At 35.6% G+C, this 27,217-nt stretch overlaps 1 protein-coding gene across 1 annotated transcript in view; it reads left to right on the top strand.

Annotated features, from left to right (window-relative positions):
- Nucleotides 1–27,217, top strand: part of CFAP54 (cilia and flagella associated protein 54) — a 129,960-nt gene extending 102,743 nt beyond the window's left edge. Inside the window, 17 exon segments of the mRNA XM_040062749.1 lie at nt 1,627–1,729; nt 3,151–3,289; nt 4,206–4,363; nt 4,558–4,743; nt 5,959–6,085; nt 6,389–6,541; nt 7,981–8,089; nt 11,715–11,802; nt 12,573–12,662; nt 13,180–13,321; nt 15,454–15,657; nt 16,884–17,077; nt 20,472–20,657; nt 21,857–21,960; nt 22,747–22,924; nt 24,318–24,395; nt 26,984–27,217. Coding sequence (XP_039918683.1) covers nt 1,627–1,729; nt 3,151–3,289; nt 4,206–4,363; nt 4,558–4,743; nt 5,959–6,085; nt 6,389–6,541; nt 7,981–8,089; nt 11,715–11,802; nt 12,573–12,662; nt 13,180–13,321; nt 15,454–15,657; nt 16,884–17,077; nt 20,472–20,657; nt 21,857–21,960; nt 22,747–22,924; nt 24,318–24,395; nt 26,984–27,103 — 2,359 coding nt within the window. The 3' untranslated portion in view covers nt 27,104–27,217.

The following is a 27,217-nucleotide window of genomic DNA, read 5'->3' as shown; positions in this document are numbered from 1 at the left end:
ACTTGCAGGTGTTAATAATTATTTTCTATTTTTTTTTAATATGCTTCATAACAGCCAGCCTCTATGTAAAGAGAGTCTATGTAAAAAACCAGCATAGTTAAAACTTTGGTTATACATTTTAACAGTTAACCTGCTGAAAAAATCTTCTAAGTACTGAGCTAGGAATACTCTCTAGTAGCTTAGAATTATTAGAAAAATGTTTCTGTAGGCAGAGAACAGGTAGAATTGTAAAGAAATCCCAAACAACCCCCAAAACCAAACTCAAAAATGTTTTAGAGAAGATGTAGGATAGTAAAGATTTACAGACAGAGGAAAATGTGCAATTGGGAGAAACCAATGCAAAGAGACATTGATTTTGGCAATTGTCAAAATATTTTGAGTAGTGTGTTCTCTGGACAACAATTCCTGTTATGAAAAAAGTCTTCTGTCTATGATGGCTTTGCAGATGTCTTCATATAATGAAATAATTGTACTCACTCTGCTGCTGTAGATACACATACATGTAGTGAAAATGGAACATTATTTGATTATATCTGAGTGCTTATGAAGACAGAAAAAAAAAGAAGAAAAAACCTAGTAGTTCATATTTTAAGAAACCTGAAAATATTTTGAGATCTAAGCCCATCATTTTTTGACAGATAGGGTTGAATGTTGCATCAGTCCTAATGTTGTCTGTATCTTTCAAAGGTGCCGTTCAGAGGGACCTCCAGAAAAGAATTTAGGATATGGGGCAGGGAGTATGGTAGATGCAATGTCATGTGGTTTCCTACTGATGAGGCTTTGCCTCATCACCATGATGGGGTTTACTATGATCCTGTGAGTATTTGACCATGTGGATTTAACAGAAGGATTAATGTATAGTACAGAAAAGTTCTGAGGAGAAAGGCATTAACCTTAGTTGTGGGTGATACAGAACTCTCTTAATAAATATATCTTGTAATTTTCAGTATTTTTACATCTTCTAATTTCTAAGAACTCATTCTTGGAGACAGAAATGCCATGGTTGGTCTTGATCTAGTGATTTGACTAGATCTAAAAGTTGGACTTGAAAAACTTTGCCAGCCAAAATGAATCTATGATTCTGTGTGTAACTGGAAATTATAATGGAGGTCTGTTTTGATTGCTCCAACAGAATATGACATATTTTATCTTATATGCTATTGATAAAATAGAACATCAGGGCTGGAAGACATCTTGAACTCATGAAGTCCGGCCATCAATCACCACTGTGACCCCATAACCACTAAATTGTATCACCCAGATCCAAGTGCCTCTTAAACTCTTCCAGGCACGGTGACTCCCACCACCTCCCTGGGCAACCTATTCCAATGCCTGACCACCCTAACAATGAAATATTATCAGGTTATCTCTGTTATTGGCAAAACTTTTTCTCTTACTGCTGTTTTGTCACTTTCATAATGCAGTGCCTACAAATTCAGAAAATAGTCTGAGTGCAACCTTGTTTTACTGAAGCAAAAACTGGCAACTGGTGATTTACATCTCTGGCATAGAAAATGAAAATGAAAATCTATTTCATTTCTATAAAAAATGAAGTATCTATTTTAATAAAATCATAAAGTAGCAAATATAATCAGTATTTTTAAATAATATTGCTCTATACCACAGTGTTGCTTTGGCTTTCTCTGCAATTCGACTTCTCCAAGATGCAAAAGTTTTTAGCATGGACGTGGCACATTTTCAGGAAGAAAAGGATGAAAGGGAGTGTTTGGTATGTGTGGATATTTGTTTTAAACTTACCTCTCTTTGGATATGAATCTTGCTTGTATTGAATGATTTTCATAATATTAGAACATAGCAGTCATTTGTGTTATATGGTTACCATTAACCTGGGGAAAAAATGATCTTTGACGTGCTTCGGATACCTGCTTGCTTAAGGTGTGCTCAATGTGTCTGTAATCATCATTATAATTTGTATGAGGTTAGGAATTACAGTTTTTATTTCAATTACTCTCAAATGGCAGCACTGAAAGTCTTCTTTTGTTTAACCTCCCCCCAACCCCAAACAAAAAGGAAGTGGAAAAAATCAGTTGAAAATCTTGTATTAATCAGTTAAGGTACTTTAGACTTTCTGATTGAAAACTGAATTCTCTTTCTAAGAGCCAGATGGACCATTTCACATCATTGCTGTGTTCCGTATGGAGCAAGATTTCAGCTGACTTCTATTGTCCAATACACAGGGATTCTGACCTCTGCTTTGGAAAGCCTGTTGGTCACATACCACACAATCGCTCTTGAGTGCACAGTGGGTCAAACTGACTCATACAGACAGAGCAGTTGAGCAGCGAGATTTTGTAATGTCTGTTGAGACTGGACTTTCTTGCTTGCAATGTAGTTATTTTCTGTCCGTGTTGCATTTCAGAGGCTTCTGTCTCACTGCACTTGCTCCTCTCTTTTCTTAGGACAGTCTTGTAGCCAGTAAATGAGCTGTAGATATTTTTTCCTTATTTGCATCAATGCAAGTCAGTCATGATGATTTTTTCTATTAAGTAAAATGCAAGTGGTGCATTGTCCAGTGACTGCTTGCTGAAACAAATAATAGTACATGGGCTGTAGAATTTTAGTAATAGAAAGACGTTTTAGAATATGTGAAGATAGCACAAGGAGTTGAGCTGAGAATTCTCACAAACACTCGTAGTAATACATTACATTAATATTTGTTTCTAAATACCAGAAACACAAAAAACTAGAAATCAAAAAGTTAATTTCTTTCCGAGTCATTATTGAGGTACCAGAAATTGATACTGATCCTGCTCTACAATTAGACTTTCATGTGCCTTAGAATTTTGTGTAATGTTCCTGTCTGAGTGGAATAAAATCCAAACTCTTAGAATTATTCTTCATAACAAATATGGTATATAGATATATTTATGAAGTTTCACATAAAAAGTGGTTTAATACTCAATGCTTAAAATAATTTATATATATATTAAAATTTAAATAATAAATGGCCTCCTGTTATTAAAAATATGCATCTACCCTTCAAATAAACTTCTATGTAGCATGTTACTATTATTTGTAATATATTTGTATTAATTTAATTTATTTTAGACCGATGCTACCCTGTTGCCTTGTTTGTAGTAAAGTATGTTACTCAGAAAGTAACATTTTTCTTGCTCTTGGACTTATTAGGACTCCACCACTGAAGGTGTTGACCTCCCTCCCGGTGTAACAGCACAAGGGCACGTGAATGAACGTTTGTGGCTGAGGTGTCGGGCAATGTTAGTGACTGCACTCATGACACAGATACGTGGTGTTGGTGATGTGAAAGGTACTACACTTTTTTGCTTTAGATTTTGGGATTATATTGGGCAATTGAGCCTATACAGACACAATTCTTATTCATAGTTTAAAAATACTAACATTCATTCTGGGGCTGTATTATCACTGAACAATTATTTTTTCTAAGTTCATCCAATTCAATAAGGAAAATATATTTATGAGCACATTCTCTCCTAGAACATGAAAACAGAAAGTATTATATTAATTTTCATTTAATAGTCATTATCTTTTGATAATTGTGTCGGAAAGTTTCAAATGTTCTAGTGTAATTTAAAAGGTATGGTTGTTTTAAAAAGCACTGTTGCTGAGTACTTCTGGTTTTGAAAGTCTCAAAATTATTTTAATTTTCTATATCTCCAGTATGTGAAATATCCCTACATAGCTCCTAAAAATGTTCCAGATTATTTTTTTAGAGATTTAAAAGAGATATTAAAAAATACATTTTTTGAAGTTTGGTTGTGAATAAAAATGTTTTTCATTCCTTGGTTCTATGAACAACTCTGATGCTCACTTAAGTATCAAAATCAGTCTAAGTCTGTTGCCAAACACTTACTTAGTCAGTTCTGATTAATTTCTCTGAAGGCTGTAACTATTTTGCAATTTTAACTAAAATCAGATTTTTGAATAGGTATAACAGATCTAAAATACCTTAATATTTCTGTTGGTGGCATGCATAAAAAGCATGCATTTGAGTGAACTTACACCTAGTACAGTCTACAAACTAAGTGATTTTTCTTTCTTTCAAAAGTAAATTTGACATAAAATTGATGAAATGGTATATGTTCAATGTGGAATTTATAATGTAATATCTTCTGTAACTTTTTAGTGTAGAAATACTTAAGAATGGTAGAACACACAAGTATTATCTATTGTATTTTTACTATTCATATATTCTCCTCTTTTAGGAAATGATGTGGCTGAGCGCAGAAGTGTGATAAAAGAAGTAATATTAGAGGCAGAAGCCTTTGGTGATATTGAGACTCAGGCTGAAATGATGATGCAAGCTGCAATTCTTGACCTGCAAGAAAGACATCCTGTGGCAGACATTAAACTTCTTTTGCAGGTTTGAACACAAAGGAAATACTGTTTGCTTTTCTTTGATGCATTTTTTCTGTAGTCAGAACAGCTGATGGCAGCATTAAATAAGCTTGAAATAGTGCCTCTAAAACAGATTTTTTTTCACTTTGCGTGATTTGTCCTCATAAATAGACAGGAAGATAGTAACTATTTTGGTTTATGTTGTCTATGTCCAAACAGAAAATCATCAGTTTACTCCAAGAGAATACATTTATTTCCCTGCCAGCTTCTTTGACTCTTGTGAAAAGTATGCTTCTGCTGGCAGACATACTGCCACTGCAAATGGTAGAGGATTCAGAACATAACTCTTCTGCAGTGGAACCGTTAAACTTGCTTGTCTTGGCACATGAGCTTACCATTAAAACAGTGAGTACATGTCGGTGCATTTCCAAATCCTTCCAACAGCCTTAATTATTTATCCTGGAAGCTATTTTATCAGTTATGAAAAAGGGCTATTCCTAGTAACTGATCACTTCAGTTTTAACTACATTAGAATAGTGTAAAGGAGTAGTTCATTTTACAAACCCTTTGTCCATACGCATCATGCATGCTCACATGTGTAGTCTTATATTTTCACAGAATTTAAAAATATTGAATAGTTGCAAAATACGCATCCAGATATGAAAAAACAAATAAGTAGTTCGACTTTTAAAGAGATGCAGAACACTCACTTTTTCCATTTGCAATGAGAGATATGTTCATACTCAACACCTCAGGAAGAATGTAGATCTCATTAAATTCCTAACTCTTAAGCATCCAAGGACTTAGCTTTTTGTCTTGGAGTAGTTTGAATCACACCAATGTGTTTAAAGTAGCATGATATTTTAGGTTGATGAATTTTCACAATTGGTATGAGGAAATAATTTCCATGTAAAAATTTAAATATGTAATTAAAAAAATAAATCTAAAGACATGAACTTTGTGAGAGTACTAAATCATTTATCTCTTTGGGATCCAAAAATAGATAGGCATTTTTATCTGAATTTGGTACAGGTTATAGAAAAAAGTTTTTAGATCAAACTCTTTCTTCATATTTTCTAAAACAGAAGTTTAATCCATTGAAATATTTATTTCCCTAAGTAATAAAGAATCATGTGACTCACTTCAGACTCAAACTTCCAACTGTGAGACTTGCTTGCCTTCAAGTTACTTGACACTTTACAGTGTCTCCCCATTGTTTTATCTCCAGGAATGAGAGGTTTGATGGCCCCTACATACTAATTTCTTTTTCTTTTCCGGCCTTTGCTGGATGTCAGATTTCTTTGTAAAAATGACAGTTTCTTTCCAGAGCTTTGGTTACTTGTGAGATCTATTTCTAAGAGACTGATTTTAGGGAGTTTTCTTTTAATAACCAAAGTCTACCGTTATTAAGTTCAATCAAGAGTTCATTAAAACAGTTTGCATCACAAGGCTCTTCTGCAAGACAAGTACACACTAAAGTAAAGGAATTCAGGAATATTGAATCTTTTTCTAGTGCTCTTTTCAAGACACTTCAGTTTTGCAATACCTAACTTACTTTTTCAAACTGCTATTTAATTTGCTGTCTGCAACTTGATTTTACTGAGCATACTCTTTTCATAGATTTTTGATTGTGGTGAACCCGTTGAATGGCAAATAGATGACAGTACATTGACTTGCCTGGTCTTACCCGCTAAGAATGTCTACCTGCCACATATTAACTTGCTAGCCCAAGTCAAAATGAAAATTGGTAAGAAAAACACAACTCATTATTATTTTTAAGTTTCAGTTAATTTTCCTTCATATTTCATGAATGGGTTGATTGGTGTTGCTTGGGCTTCTTTTGAGTGGCCTAGGTAAACCTCAATGGCATCATACAACAGTGAAACTATTATAGTTTTGTATTTATATCCATCAATCACTCGAATTTTGGGGAATTGAATTGTAACAGTAAATATGTAGCAGCATTTCTTCTAAGGAATTAGCTTATTTTTGCATAAATTGGTTGTCTACTAAATAATTTAAAAAGAACTTTTGTTTTTTTTTTCTTTAGGACACACATTAGCTGAAAAAGTAGCTTCTACGGCTTCACGAGATCATTTGCAATGGCTACATGCTCTCAGGCATTTAGAATCAGCATTGAATCTTTGCAGAGCATCTGCAACAAAAAAATTAGATATGGAAGCTGAGCTTCTTTTTCAGATAGGTAAATAAACCCCTTTTTGTACATCCCAAGTGCCATCCTAGACAATGTTATGCATGGTGTCTCTTAAAATGGAGACCTTTTACTGTAAAACTAGAATAAGTTTGGACATTTCTCACTGTCTAGATGCAGATCTCTCTCCTGTGTTTAGTACCACACCACAGGAGTTCAGGATGCAATATTCTACAAATAATTTCAAAACTGGATTAGAACGACTTTCATCTGTATGTTATCAGGGATTCCAGGGGGTGGCCAACAAGATTAAGAACATTGTTTTGCACCAGTAGGTGTTGATTTGTGAGGATCCCAGCCAGAAGGACATTGGAGACTCTGTAATGTATCTCTTAGAATGCCATTTTTTTTGGAGTTAACACTATAAAAGAAAAATTTGATAGTTTAAATAATCTCCTATTACTGCAGAGGCTGAGAACTCTAAATTGTGCAGTATTGAACAATCAGGGTGTAGCACAGTATGCAAATCCTGTTTGTGAAAAGGTTGCCTCATTTGGTCTTTTAGCTATCTTGAGAGAAAACAATGCTATTATCATTTCTACTGTCAAACAAAAGCATGTTCACATAAGAACCTCTTGCTTCACTTTTACAGAAAAGTAATGAGAGGACGCTGCCAATGGGCTCTTCTGTTACACCAAGCTGGCTGAGTTTGTCCTGTGGGATGTGCCCAGCACAGCACAGGCCTGAGGGCTGCCCTGTGTGTGCAGCACAGCACAGACCAGGCCTGTGCCTGCTCATTAACTCCTCACATACAGTGCTCTGCTAGTTGGGATCAGGAAATGTCAGGGATCATAATGATTCCCAAGTTTGGTTCTCTTGGCTACTCTACGAAGAGAGTTGTTATACAAGCATTGTGCATTACCTTTTAAACAAACTGGAAAAGATCTTGCTTATCAGGAGGAGAATAGATAATGTCCTGTGTTGTTTAACTTTTCTGGAGGGAAAAACAGATTGAGTGGGTCTTACGGAAGTGTGACTGGGATACGCAAAGCAATCACACGGAGTTAAGAGATTTTCGCAGGGCAGAGAGTTCCTCCGAGCGAGCTCAGGGCTGAGAAGCCCGAGAACAAGAACAAGGTGGAGAGCTCTCTGCCTGTTTATTTCTTACTTTTTATACATTTGTGGGTCTGGCTGAAGATTGGATTCTGGAGTTTTCACCCCTTAGCCGAATGGCCAGACCGACTGTCAGTTACAATTGTTTTCAGGTTAGAAATATGCAAACAGAGGACAGAGAAAGAAAAACAAAGGATTTGTTTATGTTACATGTGTGAGAAAAGGTGAAAACTGCTCCTAATATTGTACAGTAGCTAAAAAGTCTGACTCCATTTTATAAACAATCAAAAAGCTTTAAAAAACTCAAAAAAACCAGGGTGACAACAGAAGAAAATTATTAACATCTTGAAAATCTACTTCCTGTATTTCTTTCTAAGGTCAGGTAGAACGCCAGATAACTGAAACAGGCAATAAGAACTCATCTCAAGCTGTTGGAACCCTGTTGGAAGCTATTAAGCTCAGCCAGCAACATGATCAAAAATATGAGTAAGAATCTAGCTATATAACTTTGAAAATAATTTAAATCATACATGAATATAATTTTTAAACAGTTTTTGAGTTTTGGTCTGGGACTTCCATTATGGAGTATCTTTTATGTTTTTGAGAGTTTTATTTTAATAGAAAAGAGCTACTGGATATTTATTTTCTTATTTAAAAAATATAAGAACATTTTAAAGCATTTTTTAATGCGACACAAAAGTTGCTGCTTTTTGTTCTATTTCCAAATTTGTAGCCTATCTGTCAACACTGGGAACAGAGCTATCAATTAAACAGGAGGTTTATTCATATTTCAAAAGATGAGCTGTGGTCTGCCCCCTTCCAGATAACAGAAATACAGCTTGAAAAGGTTACCAGCCAGTAATATTCAGAAGAGCAGAGGCAGAGGGAGTGTAGGAAATGTGTTTGTAACAGATATCAGGACACTGACTTTGGCATTAGTTATCAGCCTAGAAGATGCCTGAAGAGCTGAGCCACGACAGCCAATAAATTCTGTCAAGCAGCTCTTACACATTGTACATTAGTTTTTTGTTTCTTGACCAGTCTAAATGAATAATGTGCCATGTCTAGTTAGAGACAGTGTAAAGGCAGCAATTTACCTTGCTTGTTTGGGTATTCTGTTACTTAAGTTAATGAACCAGAACTCTGAATGTAGAAGTCGTAGCATAGTAATAAACCTCAACAAGCAGCCAGCATGATGGAAGATGGTGCGGAAATGGTCTCTGGTGAAGTTTTGCAAGTTTAATTTGCTACCCTCTTATTTAATTTGCTACCACCTTTCTAAAAGAATGTACAGTGACATCAATGGACCATGGCTTTCTTGTATTAGCGAACTTAACATCCTGCTCACATATATACAAGCTGTGTGGTATCTGTGGGATTGTTTAATTAAAGTTATTTCTTGATGTCTCACATCCTTTTTTATTAGCAAGACTAGAAATTTAACTACATTGTTGCCAACCAAGTGTAGAATTTCTCATCTTCTCAGTTAGTTTTCTCAGTCTCTAACTGTACAGTACTCTGACTTTTGTATTTTGCTTTACACAAATTGTACTAAAGCTGGAATTTATTGTACTATATAAACAACCAACTCTGTGTGATATGAATCTGTCCATAAGTGTAACTATGCGAGCAGGAGTTTGTTACTACACTTGGGAAAATTAATTCATAAATGAGATCTGAAGAAATCTGCAGAGCCAGGAGGAATCTGCATAAAAAGACTTATAAACCTATAGGGAAAGAAACGTTGGAGAAATTCTGCAGGTATAGTGATTTTCAGCAGCTTGAGGGGTGTAATTCTGCCCCTCTGCTCTGATAAAGTGAAATCGCTCTTGGAGTACTGCACCTAGCTCTGGAGTTCTCAGCACAGGAAAGACATGAACCTATTGGAGCAGGTCCAGAGGAGTGCCACAAAAATTGTGAGAGGCTGGAACACCTCTCCTGTGAGAAAAGGCTGAGAGAATTGTAATTTTCAGCCTGGAAAAGAGAAGGTTCCAGGAAGATGTTTTGACAGCCTTTCAGTACTTGAAGGGGGCTTATAGGATGGAGATAGAATTTTTAATAGTGCTTGTAGTGATAGGACAATGGGTAATGGTTTTAAACCAAAAGAGGGTAGATTCAGACTAGATATAAGGAGGAAATTTTTTACAATGGTGATTCATTGGAATAGGTTGCCCAGAGAGGTGGTAAATGCCCTGTACCTCAAAACATTCAAGGTAAGGTTGAACGGGGCTCTGAGGAACCTGATCTGGTTGAAGATGTCCCTGCTCCTTGCAGGAGAATGGGATTAGATGACCTTTAAAGGCCCTTTCCAACCCAAACCATTCTATGATTCTATGATTTTTGCTTAGTTTATAATACTGCTGTAAATTCACTGAAAAGAGAAGGAAACAGGAAGAGAGAGGGAATAGGTGAGCATTGTCTGAAAATGTGAAAGGTTCTGGTACAGAACTCAAAACTAAGAAGGTTCCTCATCTGAGCCCAATTAGGAAAGAAAACAGTCTCCCACAGCATATTCCTGGAAAAGCTGGCCGTCCACCACTTGGACAGGAGCTCTCTTTGCTGGGTTAGGAACTGCCTGGATGGCTGGGCCCAGAGAGTGGTGGTGAATGGTGCTGTATCCAGCTGGCAGCCAGGCACCAGTGGTGTCCCTCAGGGGTCTGTGCTGGGGCCAGTTCTGTTCAATATTTTTATTGATGACATAGATGAGGGTATTGACTCTTTCAGTAAATTTCAGTATATTTACAGACGACACTAAGTGGGGAGCATGTGTTGATCTGTTGGAATATAGGATGGCTCTGCAGAGAGATCTGGAACACTTGGATGGATGGGCAGAGTCCAATAAGATGAAGTTTAATAAATCCAAGTGCCGAATCCTGCACTTTGGCCACAATAACCTCCTGCAATGTTATAGGCTGGGGACGCTGTGGCTGGACAGTGCCCAGGAGGAAAGGGACCTGGGGGCACTGGTGACAGCAGCTGAACATGAGCCAGCAGTGTGCCCAGGTGGCCAAGAGGGCCAATGGCATCCTGGCCTGTATCAGGAATGTTATGGCCAGCAGGGGCAGGGAGGTCATTCTTCCCCCACTGGTCAGGCCACACCTTGAGTGCTGTGTGCAGTTCTGGGCCCCTCAGTTTAGGAAGGATGTTGAGATGCTTGAGCATGTCCAGAGGAGGGCAACGAGGCTGGTGAGGGGCTTGGAACACAAACCCTGTGAGGAACGGCTGAGGGAGCTGGGGCTGTTTAGCCTGGAGAAAAGGAGACTCAGAGGTGACCTTATCACACTCTACAGCTTCCTGAAGGGTGCTTGTAGACAGCTGGGGGTTGGTCTCTTTCTCCAGGTAGTAACTGACAGAACGAGAGGACACAGTCTCAAGGTGCACCAAAGAAAATACAGGTTGGATATTAGGAAAAAGATTTTTTTATAGAAAGAGTGAAAAAGTACTGGAATAGTCTGCCTAGGGAGGTGGTGGAGTCACCATCCCTGCATGTGTTTAAAGAAAGACTGGATGTGGCACTTGGTGCCATGGTTTAGTTGAGGTGTCAGGGCTGGGTTGGACTCGATGATCTTGGAGGTCTCTTCCAACCTAGTGATTCTGTGATTCTGTGAAAAGTCTGTTTTGGTCACTGTGGGTATTTTTGCTGATTCTTGGGAGAGTTTGACTGAGGACCCAATTTGATTGATATCCAAATTCAGCTACCTATGTTTCAGAGAAACCAGAGCAATAGATAAATGCCTTAACTTGAGCAAGGAAGACAAACAGTACAAAAAGATCACTTCTCTTGCAGAATTACTTTTTCTTAGTTTTCTTACTAAATATTTGCAATTTATTTATCAAATATTTGTTTCAAATAATGCAAATTATATTTGATATACTTCTAAATCAAGGTGTTATTTGTTAAGCACACTATAGGGATGTTTTAGACTCACATGGCTTTAAAACAGGATCTGATGGGTTTCTGAAAGAAGTTACACTTAAAGTAGATTATGGGAGCTGGATGAATGATTTATTTCATGAGGCATCTTGCTAGTCTTACACAGGAATCAGATTGTATTACTGTCAGGCTTACTTTGATAGTAAAACTGATTATTCTCTGTGTTATTTCTTACAGGTTAATAAGACGCTCATACCTTGAAATAGCACTATCATATTTGTATTTTGCCAAATATGATGAGGATGTATCAGAAACAAATCAGTCGGTGCCTTCCAAATCAAGTGTATGTTTTCTATCTTTTGGCCAGTGGCCTCTTCAAAACAGGAAATATGTATTGTGCACCTTACCATATTATTACTTGCAGTGACTTATACATCATGCTGATAGTGACGGTCCTCCTAGAAAAATAACACTAAGAAATCATATAATAGAACTGGACCTTATTCAATGTTACCTCTCATGCTTATTGCATTGAATGGTAATATTTAAAATATTTTTCTGTATAAAATAGGAAGACACAGAACCAAAAGGGTTTTCATTTCCAATTATATACAATTAAGTAGTACCTTGCAAAATAGACTTAACATTCAAACCTAACCAAAGTTAACTTTATCAGATTTCAATTTTTCTATACAAGTATGAATGACAGCATGAGAAATATGTGGTTTTAACCACATTAAAGTTTCTACAAGCCATAGATGGAAAGCAAAATGTGCAACATTAGAGAAAAGAGATAATTAAGATTTAAAAGATAATTTAAGATTTTAAAAAAAAAATGGAATATGATAGCAACACTGTAGTGACCATAGTATAAGCTGCTCTGAGGAAACTTTTTCCAGGAGCAGCCAATTAATATGCTCTGGAATTTATTTTTAATTTTTAGCAATTAATCCATGTATTTACAGTCAATGCCAATTTTTACAACTTAAAAATAAAACAATTACTTTATAAGTTGGAGACTTTCTTCTACATTTAGAATATATTTTGCCGTAATAGATTTAGAATCCTGATTATGAAGTGGTATATAATTTTTAGACCTCTTCTGGAGGACTGTCTTCTGTGGAGGCTATGAAATCAGAAGTCTACAAAGTACAAGCCTGGATTGCAATAAGAGCAGCTACACAGGTTGGTGCAATATTCTGAAAAGGTAATTTTTTTTTTTTTTTTACACTTCATCTTATTCTACTTACACAAGCAAATAAGGCAATGCAAACAAGAGTGTTAAGGTTTCCTGAAATTTCTGGCATGAGTCTACTTTTATAAAATTAAAATGGACACTGAATAATGCATTTAATCTCTCTTGGACAGATCTGACTCTGTTTACCTTAACTTTGATTCAGTGCAAATAAAATGGCACATGACCTGATACGTGTGCACATGTATTTGACACGTGGGCTGACATCAGTGGCATCCAGATGAGGATATCTGGTTTGAAATCACTGTGTAGTAATTAAGCTGTCAGCAGTAATGATTTATTTAGACATAATGTGTACCTTATGTCAGAAAGAAATAGAATTTTCCTTTGAAAAATATTGTATGTTTAATATTTAATTTTTTGTCCTCATCTTGCTACTCTAAGATTTTAAAATCTATATAAATTCTGTAGTGAACAAGTCTCGAATAACATAAGTGTTATTTTTAGGTCAGTGAAGCTGTGCTTGCTTCTCAGCGGTTAATTGGAATGAAGACTGTTAAAGAACAGACTATGAAGGATGAAGTGCAACAAAAAATCCCAGAATTTGCTTCTATGGATCTTTTTTCTTCATACAGAGATTTCATATCTGGTATTCCTTTATACCTAGTAATATCAGAAAATTAAATAATAAGCTATATATGCCATGTAATCTGGTAATACATTTAATATGTAATTTTAATTTATGAAAATTTGTATATCAGCTTTGGAAAGTAAAAGCAAAAGCCTCATTATGCATACCAATACAAAATACCAAGTAGAGACCTCATGGATCTTTAAATATCATCCTGTGCATGTGTTCAATATGTTAAGAAAAATTCATTGTTTTTACACTGCAGCTCAGAAAGACGGAGTGCACATACTGCCATAATTTTGGAAAAGCAGATGGTCATTTGTTATAGGACTTCCCCAGACATATAAACCAGATACTGGCCTCCCTATAAGTCATTCAGTCATCACTGTTTATTTTTTAATTTTTATTTTTTTCCCTCCAAACATTGACTTATAACTGATTTTTTCCCCTAGGTATATTAGCTTTCCCTTGGAGAGTTAAGAGATGTTGGTGTTGAATAGTTTCTCTCCCTGCATCATCCCCCAAAAATCCCAACCCAACCAACAAAATAAAAACAAAACCACAAAAAACAAAACCCACCAAGACTAACACGCTCAAACTCAGGTTTTCTGCCTGGGTACTGTATTCTAAAAGTCAGTCAGTATAAGAAAATTTTCACTGTCTTTCCAATCCAATGGATTATTATTTAGATATGCTTCCACTAGCTTGGTAGAACTTTGTCTGGTTTATTTCTAAATTCTGCATTTATTTTTCAGCTAAAGGAGTTGATGAAATGGAAGTTTTTGATCTAAAAAAAAATCCCCAATAGTGAAACTAGGAATTCTGAGATAATGACTGCTAGATGTTATATAAACACTAAGGCAAAACACTCATGTTTATTTCTAAATTAGGGACCGTTAATTTAGTGATAAAATTTTGGTTCAGTGACTTAATTTCAGTTATTCCAAGTGACTGACAAAGACTGAATTCCTCTGCTTGATAGGTGCTGCCAAAGCTGAGCCATATCTGCATACTGTACAGTGTTTAAACATATGTGTTTTGATTGGTTTATGAAAACAAATGTTGTATGCTAAGACATCTCATCTGATTGTTTTGTACTAGCTCCACTTGCTTATAATTACAAATAATTTTTTTTTGTTTCGCAAATGCAGCAGGTGTTTCTCCTGATAGTTTTGTTAGCCAATACAAAGAAGAACAGAAAATGTAAAAAAGCAATAGTAGGCCAAAATACAAAAATGTAAATTGAAATGTAAATTCTCAGCATAGTGCACTAAATATTTTCTGTAAAACTCTTAGTTAAACACATATTAAACTTTTCATCTACAAGATGATATGGCCATTTAAACTTTTAGCATTGACAGTGAAATGTCAGGAATAATAGACATTCAGATTTTGTAGAAGCATTCATAATTATTTACTGAAAGTTTCCTGTTAGGAATCACTGTAGCATAACGTTTGTTCGATTTGGAGTGAGAAACAGAGCTCAGGAATTGTGCTTTTGAAAGAGCCATGTACTAATACAGTAAAAACCAGTATTGAATAGAAGCAGTGATGTAGTGATATCTATACTGATAATTTCTTCCTCTTTCTGCATAAGTACAACTTTTAGGCAGCACAAATGAAAATATCATCTTCTGTTTTATTTCACAGTTAAGAGTATATTTCATTGAAAATGTGCTTAATATTGAAATGGGATGAAGGATTAAAACAATGAATACTTCAGAATACCTAACTCTTCTGAGTTTGGGTCAACATAACTGGGAAGTTCAGCTGCCACAATTATGATTGATGACTCCTTGTGTTGTTTCCATTCAGTAAATATCTTCTGTTGAACACTGTGTAGAAATAATGGTTTTATATTCAAATTCAGAGAGAGAAAAATTCACCTTGCTCTCTACTCCTTTTGAAGTTTTTGCAAGAATTAGTAAGGTTCCTGACCATGATCTGAGAAACAATTTTCAACTAATTTTAAGGCTGTTTACTATTTCAACTCATATTAAAGCAGCATAGAAATAATTTTTCTTTTATGAAAAATATAAGCAGTTTCACAACTTATACTTCTAGTTTCAGATTAGTCAATTCCAACACAACACAGAAAGAGCTTTTTGAATTCCGGCCATTTCATGCGTGTTCTTGAACTCTTATTGGAGTTGCAGATGGATACAGTGTTGCCTCTGAAACTCCCGAAGTATCTTCTACTGAAAGCAAACAAATCATAGAAGACAGTCAAAATGAAAGTGAAGGAACAGAAAGTCTTGTCACCAAGGCCAGCCAGAAAAAAGATACAATAACATGGGTTCACATGATTCAGTACCACAATCATTTAAAAAGAATTTATAACACAAAACTATCTGGTATGTATTTTTATTTCCTTCTAGAAAACTGCTATAGATGATATACTGTTCTCGAGCGCCAGCAGTGTCAGATTTAAAGGCTATCAACTGAAGTAGCCAAATTTTGAGTTCCTTTAAATTGTATAAATGCAAAAAAAAAAAAAAAAAAAAAAAATCATGGAAATCCAGATTTATATCAGTTTACAAATGATGCAAGTGAAGATATTACTACCTTTCTTCATAGCTATTCATACTCAACAATACCAGGAAGGCCTCCCTCAAAACATAACTGTTATTACTACATCTGAAGTTCTAGATAAATCAAGTTTAAGTCACATCATAAATAAATCTGTTCAGTTTGAGGTTCTGTTTTGGAGACCTGAGTGTAGGGTAAATAGGAAAGCTGAGCATTACTTAATGTGTTTTGACTAAATCCCAGATGTGATTTGCATGCTTGGGTTATTTCACTGCAAACAGAACATGGCAATAGATAGGATCTTCCAAACAGAGTAAGAATCCATTAATTGCAAGGCTTTAATACTGTGCACCTACGTGTGTGATGGCCAGCTTTTGGATATACAAGTGATGACCCAGTAGGTGGTAACAATATTACATTGTACATATAGGTGTCGTTTCGAGAGAAGCCTAGTGACTCTGAAAATAACAGTTCCAGAGAGGACTGGGTTTTCTCCTTGCAGCACCAAATGAAAAGTATTCTGGCTCACCACAGAACTGTAAGGACAGGAAGGTACCTACAGGAAGGTGTCAAAACGTGCATGTAAATCTCAGCTGTAGTTACCTGTTGGGGAGCCCTTGGGGAAACTCAGCTGATCTAGCTGTCTAAACTGAGGTCTTAAGAGCTCTTAAAGCTTATTACTGTTAAATAAATATGTGTTTATTCTAGTGGGTGCTTAGGCATCTAGTGAACATACTGGTGCTTACACTCTGAATTTAAGTACCTACACCTCAAAATTACACTTCCCATTTGATGCTACTTTATAATGTCTGGAGAGGGTGTGTTTCATTATCTGATCACTGGTGAAAAACTACAAATAGCATAAGTTAGTAATAGTTAAGGACAATCAGTATAATTGTTGGATATGCATTTATTTGATATTGAATCTATTTACATATTTTATTATGTTTTCAAAAATTATGAATATAGAGTAGCTGTAGTAACTTGACAATTTAATGGCAAATAATGATGTAATTTTTAAAATCTCTTTTAAAAACTGTGCCTAACCCAGGACCTGGACTGCTTTCTGCAAGAGGTGGACACCTTGGTTTGATTTCTGACACAGGAATTGTTCTGCGCATAGCAGAAATGCATTCCTTCCTTGAAAACAATTTGTTTGAATATTCAATGTGCTGTCTTGAGAATTTTCCAAGAGAACTACATGATGTAGAAACGCCACTCAGTAGTGCAACTGATTCCTCAGAGGTACTTATGTTCTTTCTAATGTTTCAAAAATATTATACTGGTATTTCATTGAGATTCTCAGTAATTCCAATTGTGATATTTCTGGGAGCACTATAGAAGAATGAAATGGTTTATGCAGAGGATCAGTACAAAACCAAAATCGGGTGCAAGCAGTGAATTATGTAGTTAACATATGCAAATATCCTTGTGTTATTCATTCCTGCAAAAATAATCTCCATCCCATAGCCAGTGTATTTAGACCCTAGAAGATTAAGCAGAATGGTATTTAAAAAGGTGTTTTTATTTGTTAATAAAGCTGGCTGTTACTCAGTAAGGGCTGAGGTTTTAAATCTTTTAAATCTTCATCTTTCATACCAAAATGGTCCTGATGTTGGTTTTTGTAATTTGTATGTACAAGTCTCTATATTGTTAATTTAGTCTATAATAAAAACATGATTTTCAAAAACTATGTACATTACATTTTCTCAAAAATTTTTTAAGGTCTTGAATGCCAATTTTTTCAGGTTGTTAGAAAATAAACCTTTTTAGATCTGTGGCTTGTGAGCTGCCTATTTGAGCTTTCAAATATAGGCAGCTCAGAATACATTACTCCGATAAATCTTGAATTGGAATTCTGGACTCTACACTTACCTTGGCACATGTTTTGAACATTGAATGAAATTTGTCTTTGAAGACCCACTGTAAAAATAGTTGCCTTCAAAGTCTCTCAGTCCCACTTCCCACATTTATAATTATCTCAACACTAAAAATTTAAATGACAGATTGTAGGAGAAGAGATTACAGACAATGTACCCCCTGAGGAGTCACAGCTGTGTTAATTGCCAAAAGCAGCCCCGCCCCTGATCAGTCACAGCTGTATCCAACAAGGATGAGCGTGATAAAAGGGTGGGTTGGTAGGTCAAGGGAGGAATTGTAGGGCTGACTAAATGGGAGAGAGAATTTCTGCTGTGAGGTCAGGTGGGTCAGTTAGAGTCTGCAAAGGAAGCCTACACCGGGAGCTTGCTGTAGTCAGAGTCTGCTGGAGTTGGAGTCAGGATGGCTGAGTTGTGAGGAGGAATAAACTGGCACCTTTTCACGTTGCATGAACGAGAGTGTGTGTCTCATCTGATTTCTATCTCATGCGAGGTCTGCTAAGATAACAGATCACTCTCCGTGGCTTATTTTTTAGTTATTTTATTCAGTATTAAGTGGAAACAGGGGAGCCTTGATGAGGGAGAACTTGGTATGTTATAAAAATGACTAAAAATACGGCTGTGAGAGTAGCTCGTCTAGAGTTGGTGAACTTTCTGCAGTATTGGACAGCATATAATTACTCATTTCCCAACAAAGAGCTGACTGTGCTACTGAATAAATTGCAAATATATGGTATGTGACATTTATAACAGCCATCATATATCAAAAATTATTTTATTCTGTCTGCTTTTTTTGGACATAATTAGTGTTACAGTATCCTAGAATAATAAGCTTCAGAACTCACTGTCATGTTCGTGACGGGTGCAAGCTGCATAATCATGTGTTAACTTCACTGTTGTAGACAGCTAACAAGCATAAAGCTCTTACTTTTTTTAGTTCTAAGATTCATTGATTTTTATCACATTTTTAGAAGCTTTAACTATCCAGAAGGTTATAGATATTGTTTAAAAGTGTGCATGTAATTTATTACTGTGGGTTTTAACAGTAGAAATAGACATACTTTTTGAAAGAATGATTTTTATGTACAAAGTTGTTTTGCTTACATCTGTCCCTGTATTCTGTTTTTGACTCTTGAAGTTTTTTTCAGGTCTGCTGACCCAAGAATCCAAATTGCATTTGGTCTATAATTAGAATTCTGGGCCCTGTTACATTTTTCATGCTGGTGTTTTGTTGTTGTTGTTTGGTGGTTTTTTTTTTTTTTTTTTTTCTGCTCCACGATAGTAAGTAGGACTGGAAATACTTAACTAAGTTTGTTTTCAGGCTTTTGAGAAAGTTGAATAGACAAATATTTATGTATGTTATTCAGCAACCCACGGGTTTGACAGAAGCTATTGTAATGTCCTTCTTTAAAAAGATTCAATATGAATAGAAATCCAAAGGATGCAGTTCAGTCAAAAAAAAAAAAGGAAACAACAACAAAAAACCCCCACAAAAACCACAACGCACATTTAAGAAAGAAATATATAGTGTAAAATGGAATTTTAAGAGTTCTAGTTCAGGGGCACAGCATAAACTATGTTCTTCCCATGTCCATATATGTTTTCTCCTTGTTTTGTTCACAGTCCATGCTAGCAGGACAGTGGGTGCTTCATTACTGAATCAGAAGAGGGCTGTAGTAGGGGGGTCCTCCATGCACACACATGGCTTACCATAGGTTATGGCCACTGAAGGCACCTCCGTGTGCTTGAATTTGACTCCCACATGACTGGATTCATGGTTACCTTCACTTTGCTGAAGTTTCTTGTGGCTTAATGGCGTAAGATTAGGCTATTATGAAAAAAATCCATCTTCTGCTACTGCCCTGGAGTTTTTTGTAGAGAAAGTAGTCAGAATTCTCCATTTTTTTTTCAGTGATGAATGCTCAAACTTTGAAGAGAATTAACTCCCCAGGAAGCTGTTTTCAGTGTCCACATTTTGGAATTAATGATGGAGACATTAGGACCTCTTCAAATAGCTTCCACATTCCCTGAAAATGTGACTGTTTGGCCAGTGTTCTTTGCAGATCTGTGTAATACTTTAAAAAATAGAGATGGTGTGTTACTCTTCAGCCTTTAAATCAAATATTTCACAAATTTAAGAACAGATTTTGTTCATGAATGAATGTTGGCTGACAGTATTCCTGCATTAATTCCCCAGTGAATGACTGCCAACAGTAGCTATTTAATGAATGCCGTGCTGATGTTCCATATGTATTTTATAAAAATACAACAAATTCTCACAAACTGATTGAATTTTCAGCAGGTGTCACCCTTTGTTAGGTGCACAGCTGAGAAAACAGATAGGTAAATACAAACAAAGCATTATTCTAACATTCATAATCCTGTTTTAATTATCAATATGTAGACTTGACAAACTACTTTTCCATCACTAAGTTTTGTATCATCAGTGTGCCAAATAACAGATTTGAGCCACACCCATGATGCCATAATGATTTGAAGTCAAAGGCAACAATCAGTGTGACTGTGGGTGTCTCTAAGTCAGCCTACAGATCCTTTGTATTACCTTTTGAAAGGTGTCATCTTACGAGCTTTGAAAAGTCTTAGCTTGGTAAAAAGAACACTTTTAAAAGCTCTCTATTTACCTAGATGAACATGTGTCTATGCTGGAATGAAAGTCATACCAATTCCAGTTGACACTAGATTGTAACAGGTTTTTCCTGTTTTTCAGAAAATATAATTTAAACTTTTATTTTGTGTTTCAGGTGTCTCTTGATGTTAGTGAAATTACATCAGAAGCCTCACATGTGAGAATAGCTTCTCCAGTTTCTGTCACTGCAGAAGATGATGAGCGGACAGAGAGTAGGGCAGCAAGTGCTTCGAATAAGGAAATTAACATTCAGTGGTATATTCCTTCTGTGGCAAAGCCATCAAACCATACAGAAACTAAGGTATAACCAGAGCAAAGCAGTTCCTTAGGTAGTGGAGCAAATTAAGTCTCATTTCCAATGAATATTTATGAACTTTTAAATCAAATTACACAGACAGGAAGAATTTATTTACTCTGCTGCAAGCCTGCTCTTTAGAAAAACAGAATGCCCTAACAGTTTTTTGTTGGCAGGCCAAAAAAACCCACCTTTTTTTGCCCATATAGAGCTTCCAGGCCATACTGTGTTCATGCTGTTGTAAATCCCTGATGTCTTTAAGACCTCCACTCTAAGTTTGTGTAGATCTGACTGATACATTTAAATAACAGTTTGGTGGGAGGCTCTTGGAAAAGCAAAGATACCCATATACAGGGAAGATGGGATTTTATAAACATCATTTTCCTAAAAGATCAAACTGAACATGAAAGATGAAAGAGCTGGGAGTGTTGCAGTAATGTGAAAGACTATGATACGGAATTTGTTCTATCTTTACACAAGGGAACAATGTGTAGGTAAAATTTCTGCTACAGCAACAAAAAATCCAAGATCTCAAACTTTTTGGCATAGCAGATGCATTTCTAAATTTCTATTAGACCCATTTATCTTTATTAGGAAACTGATAGAAGCCCTGTAAAGTTAATGTAAATAATGTAACTTTTAATATGGTTTTGCAGGTTACTTTAGCATGGCCATACAGATCAGTAAAAGATGAGGGACAACTCTTAAAACAAAATAATGCATGAATGCCATATTATTGACATTTTCCATATAGTCAAAATATTCAGCTACCATTAAGAAGCATATTTGTAACTGTACTAGTAAATTCTTGCAGTGAAAGATGAGAACATTCTATTTAATTTTCTTATAATGGTATGGCTTTCTTAGATTGGTATGCTTCATGGATTTAAACCTAGCATGATGACAGCCATGCATATGATTGATGGGCATCAGGACAACACTAGGATTTTCACAGTGGCACCTTGGGGTATACCTAATTTTCAAGCCCATAGTAATCATATCCAATTTAATTAATTAAATTAATTTTAAAAATACAAAAAACTGAATGGAGTGCAAATTCATATGAAGTCACACTCCTCTCTTTTTGGAGGTCAGTTATCTAAGGCTTCTTCAGGACATTGAATTTGATATTTATTGTACTCCTGTATCACTGAAATAGCTCAGGTCTACTGCATTACAGTTTACCCATTCCATCTCTTTTCTAGGTTTTGTTGCTTTATGCTTATAATATTATCCCTGTCAAGACTAACGACATCACAATTTTTAGTCCGTCTGTGTTTTCAGGCAACTTATGGATTCCATTGGCTAGGTAAATAATCACTGACTCTGTCCTCTTATTTCATGCTGTATTAAAGATCAATCAGCCATTTAGGATGAGAGAAAATAAAGTACAAAATATCAAAGAGCTGTAAATCTTTAAAAGCATTCATTTTTGCTTTTCAAAGATTTTTGACTGTAAAAACTGTAACATGTCTTACATAGTGTCAAACCCATCCAAACAGTTCCTTTTTCAATGCCTTCATTAGCATCTTAGTTTTGCTTCTTAAAGAAGCAAATTATATTACACTGGTATAACAATGTAGCAGATCTAAGAAGTACCAGGAGTTATTCCCATTCTCTTAGTGGATTGCCTACTTTCTCCATCCCCTATTAGAACTCTGAGAATGCAAGAATTTTTCTCAGTTGTAGTACCAGCCTCTGCCCTTAGTTTTACATCCTATGGCATTTTTCATTATTTCTTCCTTGTCATTCATCTACTCTTAAAATTCTTGGAACTGCTTAATGTGTGGAAGGGAAGAAATAATGGGCAGCCTCTGCCACCCTTGTGCTGGTTGGATGAAAAAGCCTTTTCTTAGAGAGGCATTCCTAAAATAATACTTCCCATTTTTAATGTAAAAAGCTAATGCATTCTATATCTCCACTTTATTAAATGGAAAAATTATTTTTGTAAAATTATGAGATCAGTCTTGAAATGAAAGAAAAGGTAGAACTTAATCAATATGTAATAAAAGCTAGGTCAGCTTAATTATAACCTGGAAACAACAAATATTGTTGTTTTATAACAGTAATAATGAAAAACTTTGTCTTCTTTTAGAATTATTTCTTTGAGGGAGAAATTGTCTGATCTGAAGGAGCAAGTTGAAACGTTGATGCAAGGCTTTTCAACTTTAGTACCTACAAGATTTGAGGAGCAAAGTGAAACTTTGAAAATAAGTCCTTCAATTAAACCCAAAACGAGTGATACAAAAGTGCATCTTGATGAAAAAACAGAAGTAAGTGAGAACAGTTCAGCTCTTATATATGTTTGACTTGATTTAAGATGTCTGCTTTGGGGAAATAAATGACAGGCAACTTGGAAGGCAGACACAAAGGCAAATGTTAAGCTTCTCTCTCCTCTTTAAAAAAAAAGTTGAAATATGTTCACTCTCTATTTAATATTTAACTTTTTCTTATATATTGCTTGTCACTGCAGAAAAAAAAAAACCAAAAAAAAACCAACAAAAAACCCAGGAATTTTCAACCTTCTACTTGAAAATAAAGGCTACCTCTTCAGTTACATAGACTTGGAAACTGATACCTAATTTATAGTAATCTACATCTGAAAGTCCTTGGCAGTGTGTTAAGTTAGCATGACATCAACCCAAAAGTGCTTTTTAAACATCAGTTACACATCTTCAATATAAAATGGGCAGTGGTGGTTTCTGAAATAAGAACCTTCTAATAATGTTATTGAGAGATGACTAAAATTGGCACTGAATTTATTTTCATTTTCTCTATGCCATCTTCCTCTTTTCTTTTTATTAGCAAGGCTGAATATGGTCCACAAGCAAATAACTCTCCCCACATACACACACACAAAAGGTAATTTCAGAATTTTCCATGTGCTCTGTTTGAGATAATGTCGTTGGAACAGAATGTTGCCACAGCATAAGTGCCTCTTGATAAATGCCAAGGCAAAATAGACGTTCATTTTCAAAGTGGGAGACATTTATCATGTGACAGGATTCTCTTTATATCTATTATGTGAAATGATTAATGATGTGGGGGCTGTCATTTTGTCTGATGGATGCTGTGAAACAGTGACAATTGTGCACTGTGCCATTATTATGAAGCTGTATTTTGACCAGTTTGGAGAACAAATGATATTTTGGCCAATCACTGTTTTCACAAGGGTAGATAGAGCTGTCCTTTAGTGGGTGTTTCTGATTACCTGAAGGTATGTGCTCAAACTTTCATTAATACATGTCAGTAACTGGTAAAACAATGTTTAGAATACTAATACAATTAACATGCCATGCATTATACATGTATAAATATCATCTTGTCAGGGTGTTTGTTTATCATATCTTCAGTAAACACATAGAAAAAGTATGCTCAGTCAATGGATTTAAAACCTGAACCAGGAGCAATTTTGCCTCAGTAGACACTGCAAGATTTGGGCATTGTGTTTGTACAGGAGACACAACTCTTTGTGTTGCAGAAAATTTATATTCATCAGCTAAGATTTATTCTGCTGTGAATTCAATTAGAATAACCTAAAACTCAAATATTCTGAAAAATTTTGTAAGGCTGAGCCATCTGTTAGCTTATTGGAGGATGCTGATAGTACAGCATATGTTTGTACTACAGAGATAGTATACGTTTTTTCTTGTTTTATACCATTAGGAAATTGCTAAAAAGTGTTTATTTGAAGTCAAAGCACTACTGTCTGTTGTTCCAGCCCTGTCCTCTCCATTAACTGAGGTATGTTGTTCTCATTAAGAGTAAAAATCTGTTTTCTAAAATAAAACAATTGTTCAGCTAAACTGAAACATGGATTATACCACTAAATATCTTCTTCTTTTTTTTTTTTTTTTTTTTTTTGTCATTGTTGGACTTTGTTTTGGTTTTATTTTATCATATTTACAAGTAAAATACAAATGTACATGATTACAAACTGTGAATATCTTCACTGTTCATTAGAATCAACTTTTTGGACACACAGAAATATATTTAAAGGGAGTTTTTGCTCACAATGGTTGATGCAGATTATCCACCACTCTCTGACCATTGTTTACACAGATTCCAGTGAATTTCCATGATGCAATCATCAAATAATTTCTTTAGGTTCTTGCATTTTTGCAGTTATTCAGGCTTGATTATTCAATTTTCTTCAGCTTTCTCTGCCTTGCCCATAACATGTTTTGAGAGATAGCATGCCATTTTTTTGTCCATTCTGTTGGGCAAATCATCTTATTCATCCTGTTACCCAGTGCAGTCAGCATCCCAGAGGAGACTGCGGGAACTGGCCCATGGTGGGGAGCAGTGCTGTTCAGTGCTCTCAGCCACCTTGGGGGCATCAGGGAAGGACCACAGCTGCCAGGGCTCAAGGGACTCCACGGGAGATTCTGGAATCCACTGTAACATCACTCTCTCAACTAATCCTCACATATCTTGCCAGTAATTGTTCACAATGGAATGGTAATGGAAAAGGCATCCACTGTACTCTTCCAGTCAGAGAGCTCTTCCTATCAGAACAGAGTCTGAGTTTTATCTGAGAACAGTTGGGCTAGTGCCCATTATAGCAGAGAGAATCTGTCCTGCTGTCCTGTGCGTCCTGCAGTCCGGTACCGGAGAGTACACACTTCCCTTTGATACATATTGCACCATTCTTGTCACGCCCTGTGGCAAGTTGTCTCTCAAATGACTCCCAGGCCTTCATATCCCTCAATCTTTTATCAATGCATCACAGTCTGCCTCCATCCCTTCTGCAAAGCTGTACTTTTCAGAGTCCCACTGAAGTATCTTCCATGGTAGCAAGATTTGATAGATTCCTAGGGAAAGATATAGGCAAACTTTCAAAGAATCATGGAAAATTTCTGGAAGTGTTTAAATTCTTGTGAATTCCTTTCACTTTGCCTGCTTTTATTTATGGATCTATGATGGAAGTGAGGGAGCAGATTTAGTGGTGTTCTACTAAGAATGTGATGTTTACTGCCCCATTTTATTCTCTCTAAATTCCACAACAAACTAAAATGTTTCAACAGGTGGAACTTCACAAAGCTTTTCATCATGAAATTTCAATTAAAACCTTCAAACTAAGATGCTTTGAGAAATGGTAGTTTTGGTTGGGCAACTGAAGCCTAATCCTTCAAGATGCTGAGTATCTTCATTCTTCTCTGAAGCTAACAGAACTTGTAGGATGCTTAGCACTTCATTATTATAGGATATTTTCAAGTAGCATTTCCACACTTTCATATAAGTTGTATGTGTGCATTGCCCTGTCTCAGCCAGAGACAGAAAGCTCGGGGAGGGACTATGTACAACATAGAATAGTACATTCCTTTGTTTTCGAGCATGCAGAAGAAGGCAGCAGATACATTTCTTATGTGTAGTTTTTCACTATTTTCCCCCACCAAACACTTTTCTGTTACTTATCTTCTGAAGAATTAGTTGGACAAAGCCAATTCTAATTTGTGGTTCTTGTTTGATTGTTTGATTCTTGTCTCATTGCCTGAGCTGTCATGCGTCTATCATGTTTCTACTTTCTCTTTTTTGATTCTGTTTTTTCTGTCTGTGTGTCTTACAGTGCTTTTGATTCAGCCCTGAATTATATTTATAAATGGAAAAAAGTGTATTTTCATTGAATTATTCATTTAAAATTACTTGACTCTTCATGTTTTAAGAATAAAAAAGGATTAGCCTCCTTGTTTTTAATGCTATTTAATGAGTAGCTATGTCCTTGAGGAAGATAAAGTGTAGTGTTTGGAAGCTCCAATCTCAAATGTTAAAAGTAAATTTATAAATAAAATAATTGCATTAAGACTTAACCTCCCTAGGTAGCTTGTTCCAGGCATCTCTTCCTTCAGTTGTTTTTTGTTGGTACCTAAATCACTTAAATAGTTCTCTGTGTTCAATGGGCACCCAAACAAGTTTATCATTGACCTCTATTTCACCTTTTACTGTCAGCTCAATTTCTTCAAATTTTCATCTTAGGAAAAGACTCCAAATTACTAACCATTCTTGCTGCTCTTCATTTTACCTACAGATGATCAAGATAAACTTTGTGAGCAAGACTGTTCAGAAAGGTTTCCTCCTTTGAATCTTTTTTTACTGCAGTTTCCTACAAGAGTTGTCATTAGCCACAAATTTATACCAAAGCAATAAATATTTCTAACTTACTCATTGGTTGTAGTTCAAAAATCTGGCTTTGTATGGAAATATTGGTATATAAGTGTATGTATATTGATGCGTATCTATCTATCTATCTATCTATCTGTATATTGGTATATATGTACTTTTTGGTACCTCTAAGTTTAATAAAGTTATTCATTTTTATTTCTTTTTTCCAGATCCCATTTGATGTTACTTTGCAATCAATAACAAATTTGGAAGATATGTTTGATCTTGTCAATGGATGTATAATACCTGAAGGAAATCTTTTTGATTGGATTGTTTCTCTGCTTCATTGAATGCTATTTTGCGATAACTTAATCAGTTAGCTTAGACTTAAGTTCTAGTGTTAATGTAACAACTTCATTAATCACACCAGGATTTGGCTCCTGTTATGTTTTATCATTTTCACT

Source organism: Hirundo rustica, chromosome 4, assembly GCF_015227805.2.
Source record: "Hirundo rustica isolate bHirRus1 chromosome 4, bHirRus1.pri.v3, whole genome shotgun sequence".
Lineage (NCBI taxonomy): Eukaryota > Metazoa > Chordata > Aves > Passeriformes > Hirundinidae > Hirundo > Hirundo rustica.
Note: the sequence above shows the minus strand (reverse complement) of the source record. Positions and strands in the feature narration are given on the sequence as shown.